At 35.3% G+C, this 15,473-nt stretch overlaps 1 protein-coding gene across 4 annotated transcripts in view; it reads right to left on the minus strand.

Annotated features, from left to right (window-relative positions):
• The window catches only part of ncam2 (neural cell adhesion molecule 2), a 398,045-nt gene that overhangs the window by 2,618 nt on the left and 379,954 nt on the right, over window positions 1-15,473 (minus strand). For 2 of the 4 annotated variants that reach the window (XM_005167807.5, XM_073911544.1), the window contains exon 16: window positions 4,234-4,438. In XM_005167807.5, the coding sequence (XP_005167864.1) occupies window positions 4,234-4,438 (205 nt within the window). 4 annotated transcript variants of the gene reach the window in all.

Consider the following 15,473-nt stretch of genomic DNA (forward strand, 5'->3'; position numbering starts at 1 on the left):
CTATTTGGATATATTTTGGCTAATCTGGCATTAGTGTAGTGAACAAGTGTACATTTTCCAAAATTGAGATTTTACATCACCTGAATTAACTGAATTAATATTTTTTGTTTTTGTTTTATTGGGATAGGACAATATTCAGCTGAGATAAAACTAGTAAACAATCTGCAATCTATAGGTTCCAAAAAAAACAAAAAACAAAAACAAAATAGTTAAAATTGCCTTTAAAGTGATACCGATGGAAGCTACTAATCAAAATTAAGTTTTTAAATTATATTTACAGTAGGAAATTTACAAATGATCTAAATGGAACATAATATCTTAACACAGTGGTCCCTCACCATAACGCAGTTCACCTTTCGCAGTCTCGCAGTTTTGCTGATTTTTTTGTGTAATTTAAAATGCTTTTTTCCTTTTTCTTTTCAGTGCATTTCATTCTGTGTCCTGATTAACACATTGAATTCTGCATCCTGATTGGCTTTAGACCATTGCCAATCAATCTTCTCTGTCCAATGTCTCCTGTACAGTACAGAATACCTTCAGCTTGCCAAACTGACATAAATCTTTGATCGCTATGCAGTGTGACTCAGAAGTACTGTACTGTATGTTTGCAAGTTTTCAACCCCATAATGTCGACGAAAGATTCTGCACCTTCAAAGGCACTCACGGTAGCACACAAAAGACAGAGGAAGATGCTAACCATCACACAAAAAGTTGGACTTGTGGACATGCTAAAGGAAGGTAAAAGTTACACAAGTGTTTAAACAAGAAAAAAAAAAGCGTGAAAATTGTTATACCTATCTGAGAAAATTGTGTAGTGAGTGGTTTTACAGTCTTAAAACATCTACAATAATTGTGAAAAAATAAAGCAGACTACTTCAGTCATATGACAGTAAATACTTATTGTCATTTTCAATTTATAGTGAACTAACCATTTAACAAACCAATGATCAGTGTTTGCAACAGTGTTTGTCACAAATTTTTCACATTCCTTATTCAATTCTTGTAGAAATAAAAATGTATACAATCCAGTTCCAATTCCAAATGAACACTAGTATATATATAACTGAAAAGTTACTGTATTTTCTTTGGTTTTTATTTATATAATTTAATTCAAAACTCCCAGGCGTGAGGGACATTTAACTTTTTGCTTCCTGAGCAGTGGCTGAGCCAAAGTGATGCAAATGCTAATGGCAAGATCCCAATGACTGTTCTCTTGTCTGTGGGTGATACTTTTATACTGTCCAGGGCAGATAAAACCTCAGGATTTATTCAAGACCAAATCAGACTCATTTTAGACTTGTTTTAAACTTGTCTTAGATTTGCAGACTCATTTACTTCTTGAAGATACTCTTTGACTGCAGAACAACCACCACATGTCAATAGAGAATTCTGCTTGCAACAATCCAAACCAAACAGTTCCCAAAGGATAAAATCAAGCTCTTTTCAGTTTCACACAAATTACATCATTATAAATACACACATTTTTTGTGCTATCTTTAATGTCACTCTAGATTTATAAATGTATATTTTTCAGTTTATATTTATGTGACTCTTTGGTCACGTAGTGAACATCAGGCTCAGTCACATCTGTGCATTATTCTAAAGACCCCTGTGTGGCTCTTCATCATATGGGATGACATTAAATATGAACCAGCCTCTGTTCATCATCATCTCCATTATAACAATATAAAACTCTAGACAAGGGCTTTGAAAAATTATGGACCAAATGTCAGATCAACACCATAGCTTATGTGCCAGAATATCAAAAGCCATGCTGCGTGTTATCAGAGCTGAAGATAAACACAGCCCCTTAATCTCTTTGTACTTTTAGCCAAGTAAACCTGACAGGACCTGACAGTTTTTCAGCACTATCAAATGCATAACTTTAGATCAGTCACACTGCAAATCCGAGGACAAAGTCTACATAAGAACTATGTCAGGAACCGAGAGGTCACGGATCAGAGACAAAACACGTACTTGACAATTCTTCAAAGGAAAAAAACACAGATTGCATAAGTCAAATGAGTTTTCATCACGGTAAACCAACCTGATAAGCCTGTACACTAACTGCACTCCATTGATGTACATCCTCCATAAATAATAATAGTAATAATAAAAGAAAAACATTTACTGCTGTTTCTGTTGCTGGATAACTTGAGGACTTTGTGTTGCTGGATGTTTTACTCTAGACTGATGACAAATTGCCTGAATGGGAGTAATGTAATACAATGTAGAGTAAGTAGTGTATTATAGCATTACTTATCCAAAAAAAAAAAAAATAAAATAAAATAAAAAATAATATTAAATAACAGTGCCGTGTCTTATGAAAATTAGTTTTGTATTCTGACTACAATTTACTTCAGTGGAAATTTGTTATAATATATATATATATATATATATATATATATATATATATATATATATATATATATATATATATATATATATATACTGTATATATATATATATATATATATATATATATATATATATATATATATATATATATATATATATATATATATATATATATATATATATATAATGCTCAGCATATCCACTATCTGACAAAAGTCTTGTCGTTGGTCCCAGTTGTAAGAGCAACAAATAATAACTTGACTTGACATTTAGAAAAGTGGCAAAAGGTAGATTTTTCCAATGAATCGAACTGCATCTCAATCATCACAAATGCTGCAGAATACCTATTGGAACCCGCAGGGACCCAAGATTCTGACAGAAATCAGTCAAGTTTGGTGAAGGAAAAATCATGGTTTGGAGTTACATTCAGTATGGGGTGTGCGAGAGATCTGCAGAGTGTATGGCAACATCAACAGCCTGAGGTATCAAGACATTTGTGCTGCCCATCTCATTACAAACCACAGGAGAGGGCAAATTCTTTAGGAGGATAGCACTCCTTCTCATACTTCAGCCTCCAAATCAAAGATCCTGAAAGCAAAGAAGGTCAATGTGCTCCAGGATTGGCCAGCCCAGTCACCAGACATGAACATTATTGAGCATGTCTGGAGTAAGGTAATTGAGGAGGCATTGAAGATGAATCTAAAGAATCTTGATGAACTCTGAGAACGATTTCTTTGCCATTCCAGATGACTTTATTAATAAGTTATTTGAGTCATTGCAGAAATGTATGGATGCAGTCCTCCAAGCTCATGGGAGTCATACACAATATTAATTATTTTTCCACTGCTCCATGACATTATATTCTATACTGTACAATATTTTTGTTAAGTGACAAGACTTTTGTCTAAACAAAGTCAGGCCTTTATGTCTTAATTAAATAATAAAAAAACAAGGCATGATCATATTTTATTTTGGTAAATTAAATGTAATCTAGAGGCCTTTGCCTTATATATAAGCCACTTCTGATGGCAAATGACCAACTCTAAGTCAAGTGATTATTTGTTGTTCCTAAAACTTGAATAGGCAAAATACTTTTGTCTGGTGGTGTATGAGTACACCCCACATCATGTTAAATACATATTTTTAATAGGATGCTTTACAATATATATTTGTGCATATACATTAGTTTAGTCAGTACTAAACCAAATCAGGAGCTAATCTAACAACACACTTACAATAAAATTCCAAAAATGAGTACACACAAATTAAAATGGTAGGGAAAAATATTAACTACAATTTGTAAAAAGAGAAAAAAGAAATGAAAGAGAAACATTTTTTTTAAATATAAAATTCAATTGTAATATGTTATTTTTTTCAATATGTAGCTTTAATTTAAATTTATTATTTTTCTGTTTCTAAAGATGTAAAAATATTTTGATAAATATATATTTTTAATAAATCTGTTTGGTTCAAATGCACCAAAATATATGACCTATATTCACGGAGAAATCATACAATATATGCAACACTGGAGAAAGCAGAACGACAATCATTTTATTCTTTTCTAATGCAAACTGTGATTATGGGACAGATTATCATCAGTTAATGAAGTCTCTCCTCTGCTTTTTCCCTGCTGTTAAAACTAACAATGATGCAACAAAAGAGCTCTAAGCACAGGCTGTAAAATATTAGAATAACATTAATTATCAGATATATATTTTTTCTCACAATAGCATTAAACTTTTAGACCCACTCATTACGCATTTGACTTATGAACTTCCACAGTACGTGCATGAAACAGCACTGAACACATTTTTAATACCTTTAAGTAGACATTTCTCTGGATTGAAAAGCAGAAAATGAAGGGATACTCACAGGTAGGCAGCTTTGCCCTCCTCAAGCTCTTTGCTCTTGCCGCTTGTGGCAGTCTTTTTGCTGCAAAGCTTGCGGGTGATGCACATGAGCAGTCCGCACTGGCGCAGGAAGAAGCAGCTGACATCCACCAGCACGAGCAGCAGCAGCAGGCCAGCTAAACCCAGCCCGACCACTGCTCCCAGACCCAGGCCGCTGAACAGCGAATCTGCTGAGACACCATGCACACATAACTGTCAATGATGGGCCTCCACAAGCAAAACAATACACAATTTTATTATTCTTTTATGAGATCAATAAATCACGACAGAGTATGATTTAACATTGATTTAACATCATAAATTAACCAAGATTGGCGTTATTTTTTTTAAGTTATTTGTGATGCTATATTTTAAAGACCTTGTAGGAGTCATTTGATTTGTACTATTTACAGTTGATAGAACAAATTAAGGAACATATACTGTAGGTATATACACACTGCATTAAAATATACTATAAAAAAAAATAAAATTTACTATAAAGTTCACTATAAAAACAATATGCAACAATGATTTTCTTCAAACAGTCTGTTAACTGTAAGTCACTTAAGTCACAGTAAGTCACAGTCATTAGAAAATTAGTACAAATTTTACTTATACAGATATGTAAATTACATTGCAAACTGTTCTACAAGCATTCAAAAATAGATTTTAAAATTCCTAAATGGTTTGTAGTGTTGACTAAACAAGTCAGGAACATAGCATGCCGTATTTGTGCTGTAAGTTCACAATAAAATACAAAAACAAACAAACAAACAAACAAACAAACAAACAAACAAACAAACAAACAAACAAACAAACAAACAAAAAACTGTCCAACAGCTTGTTAACTCAAATTTCTGATCAGCTAATCACATGGCAGCAACTCAGTGCATTTAGGCATGTAGACATGGTCAAGACGATCTGCTGCAGTTCAAACCGAGCATCAGAACAGGGAAGAAAGGTGATTTTAAATGACTTTGAACGTGGCATGGTTGTTGGTGCCAGGTAGGCTGGTCTGAGTATTTCAGAAACTGCTGATCTGGGTTTTTCACACACAACCATTTCCAAGGTTAACAGAGAGGGGTCAAAAAATAAAAAATCTAGTGAGCAGCAGTCACTTATTACAGCCAAGGTATGCAGAAGAGTATCTCTGAAGACAACACGTCCAACCTTGAGGTGGATGAGCTACAGCAGCAGAAGACCACACCGGGTGCCAGTCCTGTCAGCTAAGAATAAGAAACTGAGGCTACAATTCACACAGGCTCACCAAAATTAGACGATAGAAGATTGAAAAACGTTGCCTGGTTTGATGAGTCTCGATTTCTGCTATGACATTTAGATGGTAGGGTCATTCGCATGATGATTCGCATGATGTGCAGTCGACAAATCTGCAGCAACAGCGTGATGCTATCATGCCAATATGGACCTTAATCCATAAAAAGTAATATTTCCTGTACCTGGTTGAATTTATGCTACGAAGGATTAAGGCAGTTCTGAATGCAAAAAGGGGTCCAACTCGGTGCTTGTGTGTGTGTGTATGTATATATATATATATACATATATTTATATATATATATATATATATATATATATATATATATATATATATATATATATATATATATATATATATATATATGTGTGTGTGTGTGTGTGTGTAAACAAATAAATAATAAAAATTAAACACGGCTCTAAATATAGATGTCTTATGTAGTTTAGGTTGGAATTGACAACAAGCACGTTTTGGTGACACATTTTAAACGGAAATGGTCAAGACTATGCATGAGGAAATGAGGCTGTCTGAGAAGCTATTCAGAGGAAAATATCCATTTTAAAAGAACATTCAGTGAGATGCCGTTGCCCTAAACACATCAATCACACATGTTGTTGAAACTAGCATTGCCATTAGTGGAAGCGACCAAGAAGTCTTGGGTTTGATCTGAACACAGTGACAGGGCATCAGAATGAGAAAAGGGACATGTGTTGGATGGGACGAGGGCAAGCATACTAAACTGAAGAGACAATTGAACAATTCAGTGAGGGGAAATAAATAAATCACACCCAACTCTACCCGCAATGGATATTTAATTCTGCTATTTGGAAAAACATTTAAACATAACTTTTTAGTGCCCCTATTATGTTCTCAAGGTCTCCAATAATAGATTTAATTCAAGTCAAGAACTAAATTTAGTTTATAATTTTTGTATTTAACTTCTCATTAATGATATTACATAATCGGCCAGTCGCTTGGCAGCAACACAAAGGATTTAGGCATGGTCAGAACAATCTGCTGAAATTCACCTGAGCATCTGAATGAGGTAGAACGTTGATTTAATCAACTCTGAATCTGGCATGGATGCTGCTAGATGGGCTTGTCTGAGTATTTCAGTAACTATCCTTCTACTAGGATTTTTATGCACAACCATCAGAGAACTGTCCAGATAAGATAAAATACCTTGTGACCAGTAAGCGGTTCTATGTGTGAAAAGATCTTATCGAGGCCAGTGGTCAGAGTAGAATGGCCAGACGGGTTACAGCTGATAAAAAGTAGTAATTCAATAATTACAGCATTTTAAACCTTGAAGCAGATGAGTTAGAGCAGCAGAAAACCACACCAGTGTCACTCATGTCAGATAAGAACAGCAAACTGAGGCTACAATTGACAGAGGCTCAACAAATTTGGAGAGTAGGATTAGAAAGTGTGTTTCTAATGCAGCATCTATGGTGGGGCAGTAAATTTGACATTGTTCTCTTATCTGACTACTGTTAGTAGTCTCACAATTTTTTTGCATGTTTCTGATCTTAATAACGTCTTGATAACATTTTATCAAGTGTTTTTCTCTTAATATTTTACCAAATAGGATTGTAAAACTTGTTTTGTTGTACTCCTCTGCACTCTAAGTTTGCCCAACTTTGACAGCTTCCACTGGTGAGAAATCCTGAAATGTGAAACGGTTTGGTAGAACATAATTTAAATGCCAAAGGACCAATTTGAGGGCCAAAAGCAGCATTGTTTGACATGTTGACAAGGACAATATTATTACAATAAATTAAACTTTACTCTGTAGGGCATGGATCACCAATCTCCGTCCTGGAGGGCCCGTGTCCCTACAGAGTTTAGCTCCAACTTGCCTCAACAGACCTGCCTGGGTGTTTCAAGTACACCTAGTAAGGCCTTGTTTAGTTTGTTTAGGTGTGTTTGATTAGGGTTGGAGCTAAAATCAGCAGGACACCGGCCCCTCAGGAACAGGTTTGGTGACCCCTGATGTAGGGTGTTGATTCATGCCATTTTTATAAGACATCTACAGTTGAAGTCAGAATTATTAGCCCCCCTTTGAATTTTTTTTTTCTTTTTGAAATATTTCCTAAATGATGTTTAACAGAGCAAGGAAATCTTCACAGTATGTCTGATAATATTTTTTCTTCTGGAGTATTATTTGTTTAATTTCGGCTGAAATAAAAGCAGTTTTAATTTTTTAAAACCCATTTTAAGATCAACATTATTAGCCCCCTTTAGCTGCATATTTTTTCGATAGTCTACAGAACAAACCACTGTTATACAAAAACTTGCCTAATTATCCTAACCTGCCTAGTTAACCTAATTAAGCCTTTAAATGTCACTTTAGGCTGTAAGTGTCTTGAAAAATATCTAGTCAAATATTTTTTACTGTCATCATGCCAAAGATAAAATAAATCAGTTATTAGAAATGAGTTATTAAAATTATTATGTTTATAAATGTGTTTAAAAAATCTCTCTGTTAAATATTTATTGAGGATAAAAATAAACAGGGGGGCTAATAATTCAGGGGAGCAAACATTTCTGACTTCAACTGTATATAATTAAAACAAATAAAAGCAGCTAATGGTCAATATACTGGCCTATTTAGATCAGACTCCCCTAATAACAAGCCCTGAATGTAAATTATGCAGAAATTTAAAACTTAAAGTCTGAGTAAAACAGAAGTTGCTTCAAACTGTTATTTCAGAAAGAAACAGAATACTAGGTAGTGGATGTGGTTTTATTTTTGTGCTCCTCCTCTCATCTTTCTCTGGTAGCAAACTAATGGTTGGAGTGGCATGGCTACAGTATATATTTCACCCAAACCGTCAAACTGACGTCATCAGAGAAGGACTGCCATTAAAGTGATTGGTTAAATTTGGTTAAATCTTTCATGTTTCCCTGGCTGATTCCTTTCAGTGCAAGTCATCAAGGTTATGGTAAGGTAACGACAAAAATATGTACAGAGTTGTAGGCTATTGCACAATTTGGGTTCATACAATTATGCAAGTGTACATTACTATATACTGTAGCTAGATCCTTTAGTCATTTAGTAATTTTAATCATTTTGACTTGGTCACTTTATAAGTAGCTTGCTTGCTGAAAAAGTGTGGGCACCCCTGCTCCAGTTAAATAAACATGGTACATTATTTATTTAATTCAGAATGTATTGGCATTAAATGATGAGCCAATTGCAGTTACAAGATTACAATATTTGCAGTGGGTTTGTAAAAACAGTTTGGCTTGAGTTTTTGTTCCATTTACATAGTTTCGACCAGCAGGTGTCATCAGCCTGTGAAGTTTCCAAAACTTTCATTCATTTTCTATTCGGCTTAGTACCTTTTTTATCAGGAGTTGCCACAGAGGTATGAACCGCCAACTTATGCACTTATGTTCCAATGTTTTATGCAGCGGATGCCCTTTCAGCTGCAACCCAGCACTGGAAACACCCATACACACTTGCATTCACACATATACACTACGGCCAATCTAGCTAATTTATCTATACTGCATGTCTTTGACAGGCGACGCAGTGGTGCAGTAGCTAGTGCTGTCACCTCACAGCAAGAAGGTCGCTGGTTCGAGCCTCGACTGGGTCAGTTGGCGTTTCTGTGTGGAGTTTGAATGTTCTCCCTGTGTTTGAGTGGGTTTCCCAGGGTGCTCCGGTTTCCCCCACAGTCCAAAGACATGCGGTACAGGTGAATTGGGTAGGCTAAATTGTCCGTAGTGTATGAGTGTGAATGAGTATGTATGGATGTTTCCCTGAGATGGTATCTGCTGTGTAAAACGTGCTGGATAAGTTGGCGGTTCATTCATTAATAAATGGATTGAGCTAAAAAGAAGATGAATGAATGAATGCATGTCTTTGAACTGGGGAAACCGGAGCACCCAAAGAAAACCCACACCAATTCGGGGAGAATATGCAAACTCCGAACAGAATAGCCAACTGACCCAGCCAGGGGGCAAACCAGTAACCTTCTTTAACCCATTTCAAAAACAGTGAATCATTTTTAGGAAGCAATTCAATTGATTCAAAGCTTCAAAAAACTTAATTTCTCCCATTACTAGGATAAACTAGTTGCTGTTTGTGGGTACCCAAATTATCGCAAAAAAACAAAACAAAATACAGATCTGTGTAGGAAGTAAATCCGGGATAACTTTGTTGTGCACTTTGATCTATGAACCTCTTGCATTCATGAAAAACAAGCTCATTTAACTTCAATAAATTCCACATCCATGACCACAAAACTTCAGATTTGGAAGATCGCTGGAGCATCATGATCTTTAAACCATTTTCAAATGTCACCACGCAACTGGATATCAGTTTCTACATGAGTGAACGAGCTCCTCTCAAAGAGCTCAGATTTACTGACCCCAGTGTGGTTTTACTTTTGATGCATGGAGCGCATGACCACCTCCACTGTGACTTATCGGCCGACGCATCTGTTTTTCACCATCTTGCGCCTTGCTCTCCCTGAGAAATGTGTCCCCGGCTCCTATAGCTGATTTGTTGTTGATTTATAGCATCATTAGAAGCTCAATTTAGCATCTCGTTAATATCACTTATCCTGAAGTTCCACAAATGGGCGTGATCCATCCGCATCTGAGTTCAACGCACTCAATTAATTAAGTAGGAACGGTGATTGAGACTCAGCAATGAGAAGCAATAACTCAAGCTCGATTGATTGTGTCTGGACGGACTGAAGGGAGGTCTGTGGGTGGGCTCTCTGCAGATGATTGACAGGCTAATGAAGCTTGTAATCATGTGTGGGGCTTAATGGCCGTGTCACGCTGATACATGACTAAGCAGGGCTTAAACAGATCTACGGTTTATGGTTTGGGTACACTTTTACGTGGGAAAAACTTCCATCCAGCGTGAAGTTCAGGCAGCAGGAATGTTTGAGACCCCGGTAATGTGCTCTCTTCAAGGTTGAAGTACTGTACATACCTCAGCTTAATCATTCAAATACTTACCTCTGCACTTACGACGCCTATAAATGCTGAAAGCTTGGAGACAGGAAGGGGACTAAAATAGCATTCGGCTAAACCAGAGTAAACCTTTTATTGGGAGGTTTCGGATTAAAGTAATATAGCATGACATGACACCCTTACATAATTAACAGCACAGGAAATGTTTGGCAAATGCATCTGCTGCGGAGTGACAAGGTTGTACCAGTTTATCCACAAGACACTTTTCATCATTTAAAATGAGCATATTTTATGCTGATTTGCTTGTTGTTCAAGGCAGCATTTAAACATTTATATTCCTTATCATTTTTTAAAATTTATTACTAATTATTTTTGAAAATGTGATTTGTTTTGTATTTTCCCCCAATATATGTACATATGATACTTCACAGCCTTAAAAAGCAGCATTTTAATATAATGTTAGAATAAATTAATATACACTCACCGGCCACTTTATTAGGTACACTGTACTAGACCCCCTTTTGCCTTCAGAACTGCCTTATTCCTTCGTGGCACAGATTCAACAAGGTACTGGAAATATTCCTCAGAGATTTTGGTCCATATTGACATGATAGCATCACGCAGTTGCTGCAGATTTGTTGGCTGCACATCCATGATGCAAATCTCCCTTTCCAACACATCCCAAAGGCGCTCTATTGGATTGAGATGTAGTGACTGTGGAGGCCATTTGAGTACAGTGAACTCGTCATGTTCAAGAAACAAGTCTGAGATGATTTGGCTTTATGAGATGGTGCGTTATCCTGCTGGAAGTAGCTATCAGAAGATGGGTACACTGTGGTCATAAAGGGATGGACATGGTCTGTAACAATACTCAGGTAGGCGGTGGCATTGACACAATCCTAAATTGGGACTAATGGGCCCAAAGTATGTCAAGAAAATATCCCTCACACCGTTACACACACAACCACCAGCCTGAACTGTTGATACAAGGCAGAATGGATCCATGTTTTCATGTTGTTGATGCCAAATTCTGACCCTGAATGTCACAGCAGAAATCGAGACTCATCAGACCAGGAAACATTTTTCAATCTGTTGTGGCCACAATGTTCCACATGTTGTGCATTCAGAGATGCTCTTCTGCATACCTTGGTTGTAACAAGTGGCTATTTGAGTTACTGTTGCCTTTCTGTCGGCTCAAACCAATTCTGACACCAACAAGGCATTTTTGCCCACAGAACTGCAACTCAATGAATATTTCTCTTTTTTGGACCATTTTCTGTAAACCCTAAAGATGGTTGTGTGTGAAATTAGCAGTTTCTGAAATACTCAACCAACAACCATGTCATGTTCTAAGTCACTTAAATCACCTTTCCTACCCATTCTGATGCTTGGTTTGAACTGCAGCAGTTCACCTTGACCATGTCTACATGCCTAAATGCATTGAGTTGCTGCCATGGGATTGGCTGATTAGAAATTTGCATTAACAAGCTGATGTACAGGTAAAATAAAGTAGCCAGACATAATAAAGTAGCCGATCAGTGTAAGTCTATATTCTTAAAATTGATTCACTTTTGATTCACTACACATTTTCTTTAAATTACTTTTAATTTTAGAGATAATATTAATAATAAAATCTATGTCTTATATAAAAGCTTTTTATCTTTTAGTTTTCAAAATATTACATTATGTAATTGCAACATATACATCTCATAAATCTCATAACTTGGTTTAAGGTTTAACAAATAAAACCCTAAATAAAAATAGACCTGCAGTCAAACGGGCTTGTTTATATTTATGAAACCTGCTGCTGGTCTTACTGCAAATTATTTAATAGCATGTTGTATTATTCCAACAACAACAAAGTTTTGTAATTTTTAGAAGAACTTGATGTTACTTCTTGATAAAAAGGCATGAAGCAATTTTCATGATTTTCATTTTTTAAATAGAAAATATGTTTGACATATTGTGTCAAACATATTTTCTATTCAAAAAATGAAAATGCATCAATTTGCAAAGTATAAAAGGAGCCTGAATGCATTCAATTTTAACCAAGAAGTCACACACAAACAGGAAGAACTTTGCAAACTATAATTCAATTCAATAATAAAAAATATGCTCTTAATATTAAAGCAAATCTCAGTGAAATGATGCACTTAAGCCACGAACATCCAAGCCAACGTTTTGCCAAATGCTTTTGATGTGCTGTAAAAGCACATCAGTTTTTGTGTTACCTGTGACTCCTAAATGGCCAAAGTATCCACCTAACCCATCAGAAAATGCCACTTTTATAGCTTTCTAACTTGTATTAAGTGCATACATTGAGCTGACCGGTGACAGTTTGGTCCTTTTTACTAATCAACCCATAAAACTGAAAGAGCACTCCATAAAACGAGACAGTTTTCTTATCTGCAGACTGAATGGCTTCCTTCTGGAGTCCTAAGGTAATTTAAAGCTTTGGCCATTATGCAAAAGGTCTTGAGTTCTAAGGCTCCTCCTCCCAGCACTACCTACACAGAGGACACAAGCCAAGCATGACTCCATAATGATGGTTTAAAGACTCTGATGCTCATTAAGACGGTATGCTTGACGAGCAGAAGGGACCCTCTAGCCGTTAAACGATTAATAGACCGACCGCCATCAGGATGGCCATTATCAGTTGCAAAGATGTCTTTGCGCTGCATGAGGTTGGACTGATGGGTCAGAACGAATGAAATGGGTGTCAAGTGACGCCAATTAGATGTCATTTTTCCATACTTTTAATAGAATCCTCTATGACACTTGTAGTGTACATGGGAGAATTAAAATGATCCTAATCGTTTTATTGGTTAGTTATGATCTTTCAATGTTAATGTGCCATCAAATTGAGAATCTGAAAAAATATTGCTGCTTGTTTTGTTTAATTCCCCTTTTTAGTTTCAGCTTATTAAAAAGTACATTCACTCATTTCTCTAACAGAAAAGATGTCATTACAGGGATAGTTGACTCAAATCTGTAACATTTTAGACAAACTGCTATGACTTACTGAAGAATAAAAAACCTGACAAATAAATACCAAATGTTTTAGCTGTTTTAAATAAAAAAAATAAAATAAATAAAAGGTGCATTTCTCATTTCTCTAACATTAAACAAGCCATTACAAGGGGTGGTTGACTAAAATCTGTAACCTTTTAGACAAACTACTATGACTTTCGTACAACCCTGGCTCATTATGGATACGAACCCCTGTTTACATTTCTGGAGAGCTCGAAATATGTCCCAGTAGGTATGTTTTTTTTTTGCAGTTGTTGTTTCCTGAATCCACCCGAGGCCTCTGTGTACGCTTTTTCAGATCTCAAATTTCTCTTGCTAATGGTATTTGCACCTGCTGTTCTCATGTAAATCCACCAGATACCAATGTTGACCGACTGAGTGACATACCACCCGACCAATCCCCCCATCCAGCCCCTTCTCCAAACTCAACTGACAGTGTTTACAAAAGCTCTTACTGACCCACCTAAAGCCTTCCCTAAACCCAACCGACAGTGTTTTCAAAAGCAATCCAGAAAATCCAGAATGTTCTCACCCTGTTATTTACTTGTTTATTTTATTTTTTGATTTTCTTTACCAAACTCAAATCCCATTGTCACAGTCAACTTCTCTCTGCATCTCAAGTCTGCTGACGTACACCGTGAACCACTGGGCAACTGGTAACAGAGGAAAAGCCGTCCAAATGGAGGTAAGCAGTATAGTGGTATAGCGGGAAAAGAAACAGAAGCCATCTGCAGCGTCATACACCCCCGTAGCACTCATTTTAAAGATGAAATGCAGCCATACATAGCTCTGGCCACATAATTTGCGCTCTCCAGAAATGTATACAGGAATGTGTTCACTGTGAGCCTATGTTGCTTTTAAAATACTGAAAAAACAAAACAAAACAAAATAAAAAAAAACTAATAAAAAAAAAATAGCTTCAGCAGTGTTTAATAAACAAAAAATAAACAATCAAATAAGTAAAAAATAAAATAAAATATAAATAAAATAAATAAAAAGTGCATTCACTTATTTTTATAACATAGCATAAGTGATAAATTATGTAATTTAATGTCTGTAACATTTTAGAAAAACTGCTATGACTTTCGAAATACTAAATAATAATAATAAAAAACTTGCTTTCGAATTACTGAAAAAACAACAAAAAACTAACAAATAAATAGGAACGATGTTTCAGCTGTTTTAGTAAACAAACAAACAATTAATTAAAAATTTAAATTAAAAAGTGCATTCACTCATTTTTGTAAGAACAAAAAAGCCATTAGTTACATTTCAGACAAACTGCTATGACTTTCGAAATATTAATGATAATAAAAAACAATAACTAACAGATAAATATGAAGAAGAAAAAAAAAATAATGAAAATAAAATAAATAAAAAGTGCATTCAGTCATTTCTCCATCATAAAATATGTCATTACAAGCATAGTGACTAAGATCTGTGATATTTTAGCAACACTAACTATGTTCTAAACTTCTATGTCTTTTGAAATACTGAAATAATTATAAAAAAGCCTAACAAATAAATAAAAAAAGAGATTTCAGCTGTTTTGTCCATGGACTGTTAGTCAGGTCAGCGACATTAACACAACAGACATTGTAAAACACACACTGCAAAAATATTAAGTTAATTAACAGTAATGAGCAATATTTTGTGATTCACAAGTTTTTTCCATTTATTTACACTCTAAAAAAAAATGTATTGACTTTTTTTCTATAGAAGTTTGAAACAATATATAACTTCAATGAAGTAAAAGAGCAAATAAACAGAAAAGACAAAACATACTTCACAAAAAATTACAATTCTCCCACAATTTCCTCACCCTTCACTTGTTTTAAACCTTTTACGTTTCTTTTTTCTATTGAACACTAATATAATATATTTTAATGACTTTCATGGTATTTATTTCTGTAGAAAGTCAATGACTAGTTTCCTAAGTGAAACCACTTGAGAGTGGATATGATGTTCTAAGTAAGCTATACCTT

This window comes from Danio rerio, chromosome 9, assembly GCF_049306965.1.
Source record: "Danio rerio strain Tuebingen ecotype United States chromosome 9, GRCz12tu, whole genome shotgun sequence".
NCBI classification, from domain to species: domain Eukaryota; kingdom Metazoa; phylum Chordata; class Actinopteri; order Cypriniformes; family Danionidae; genus Danio; species Danio rerio.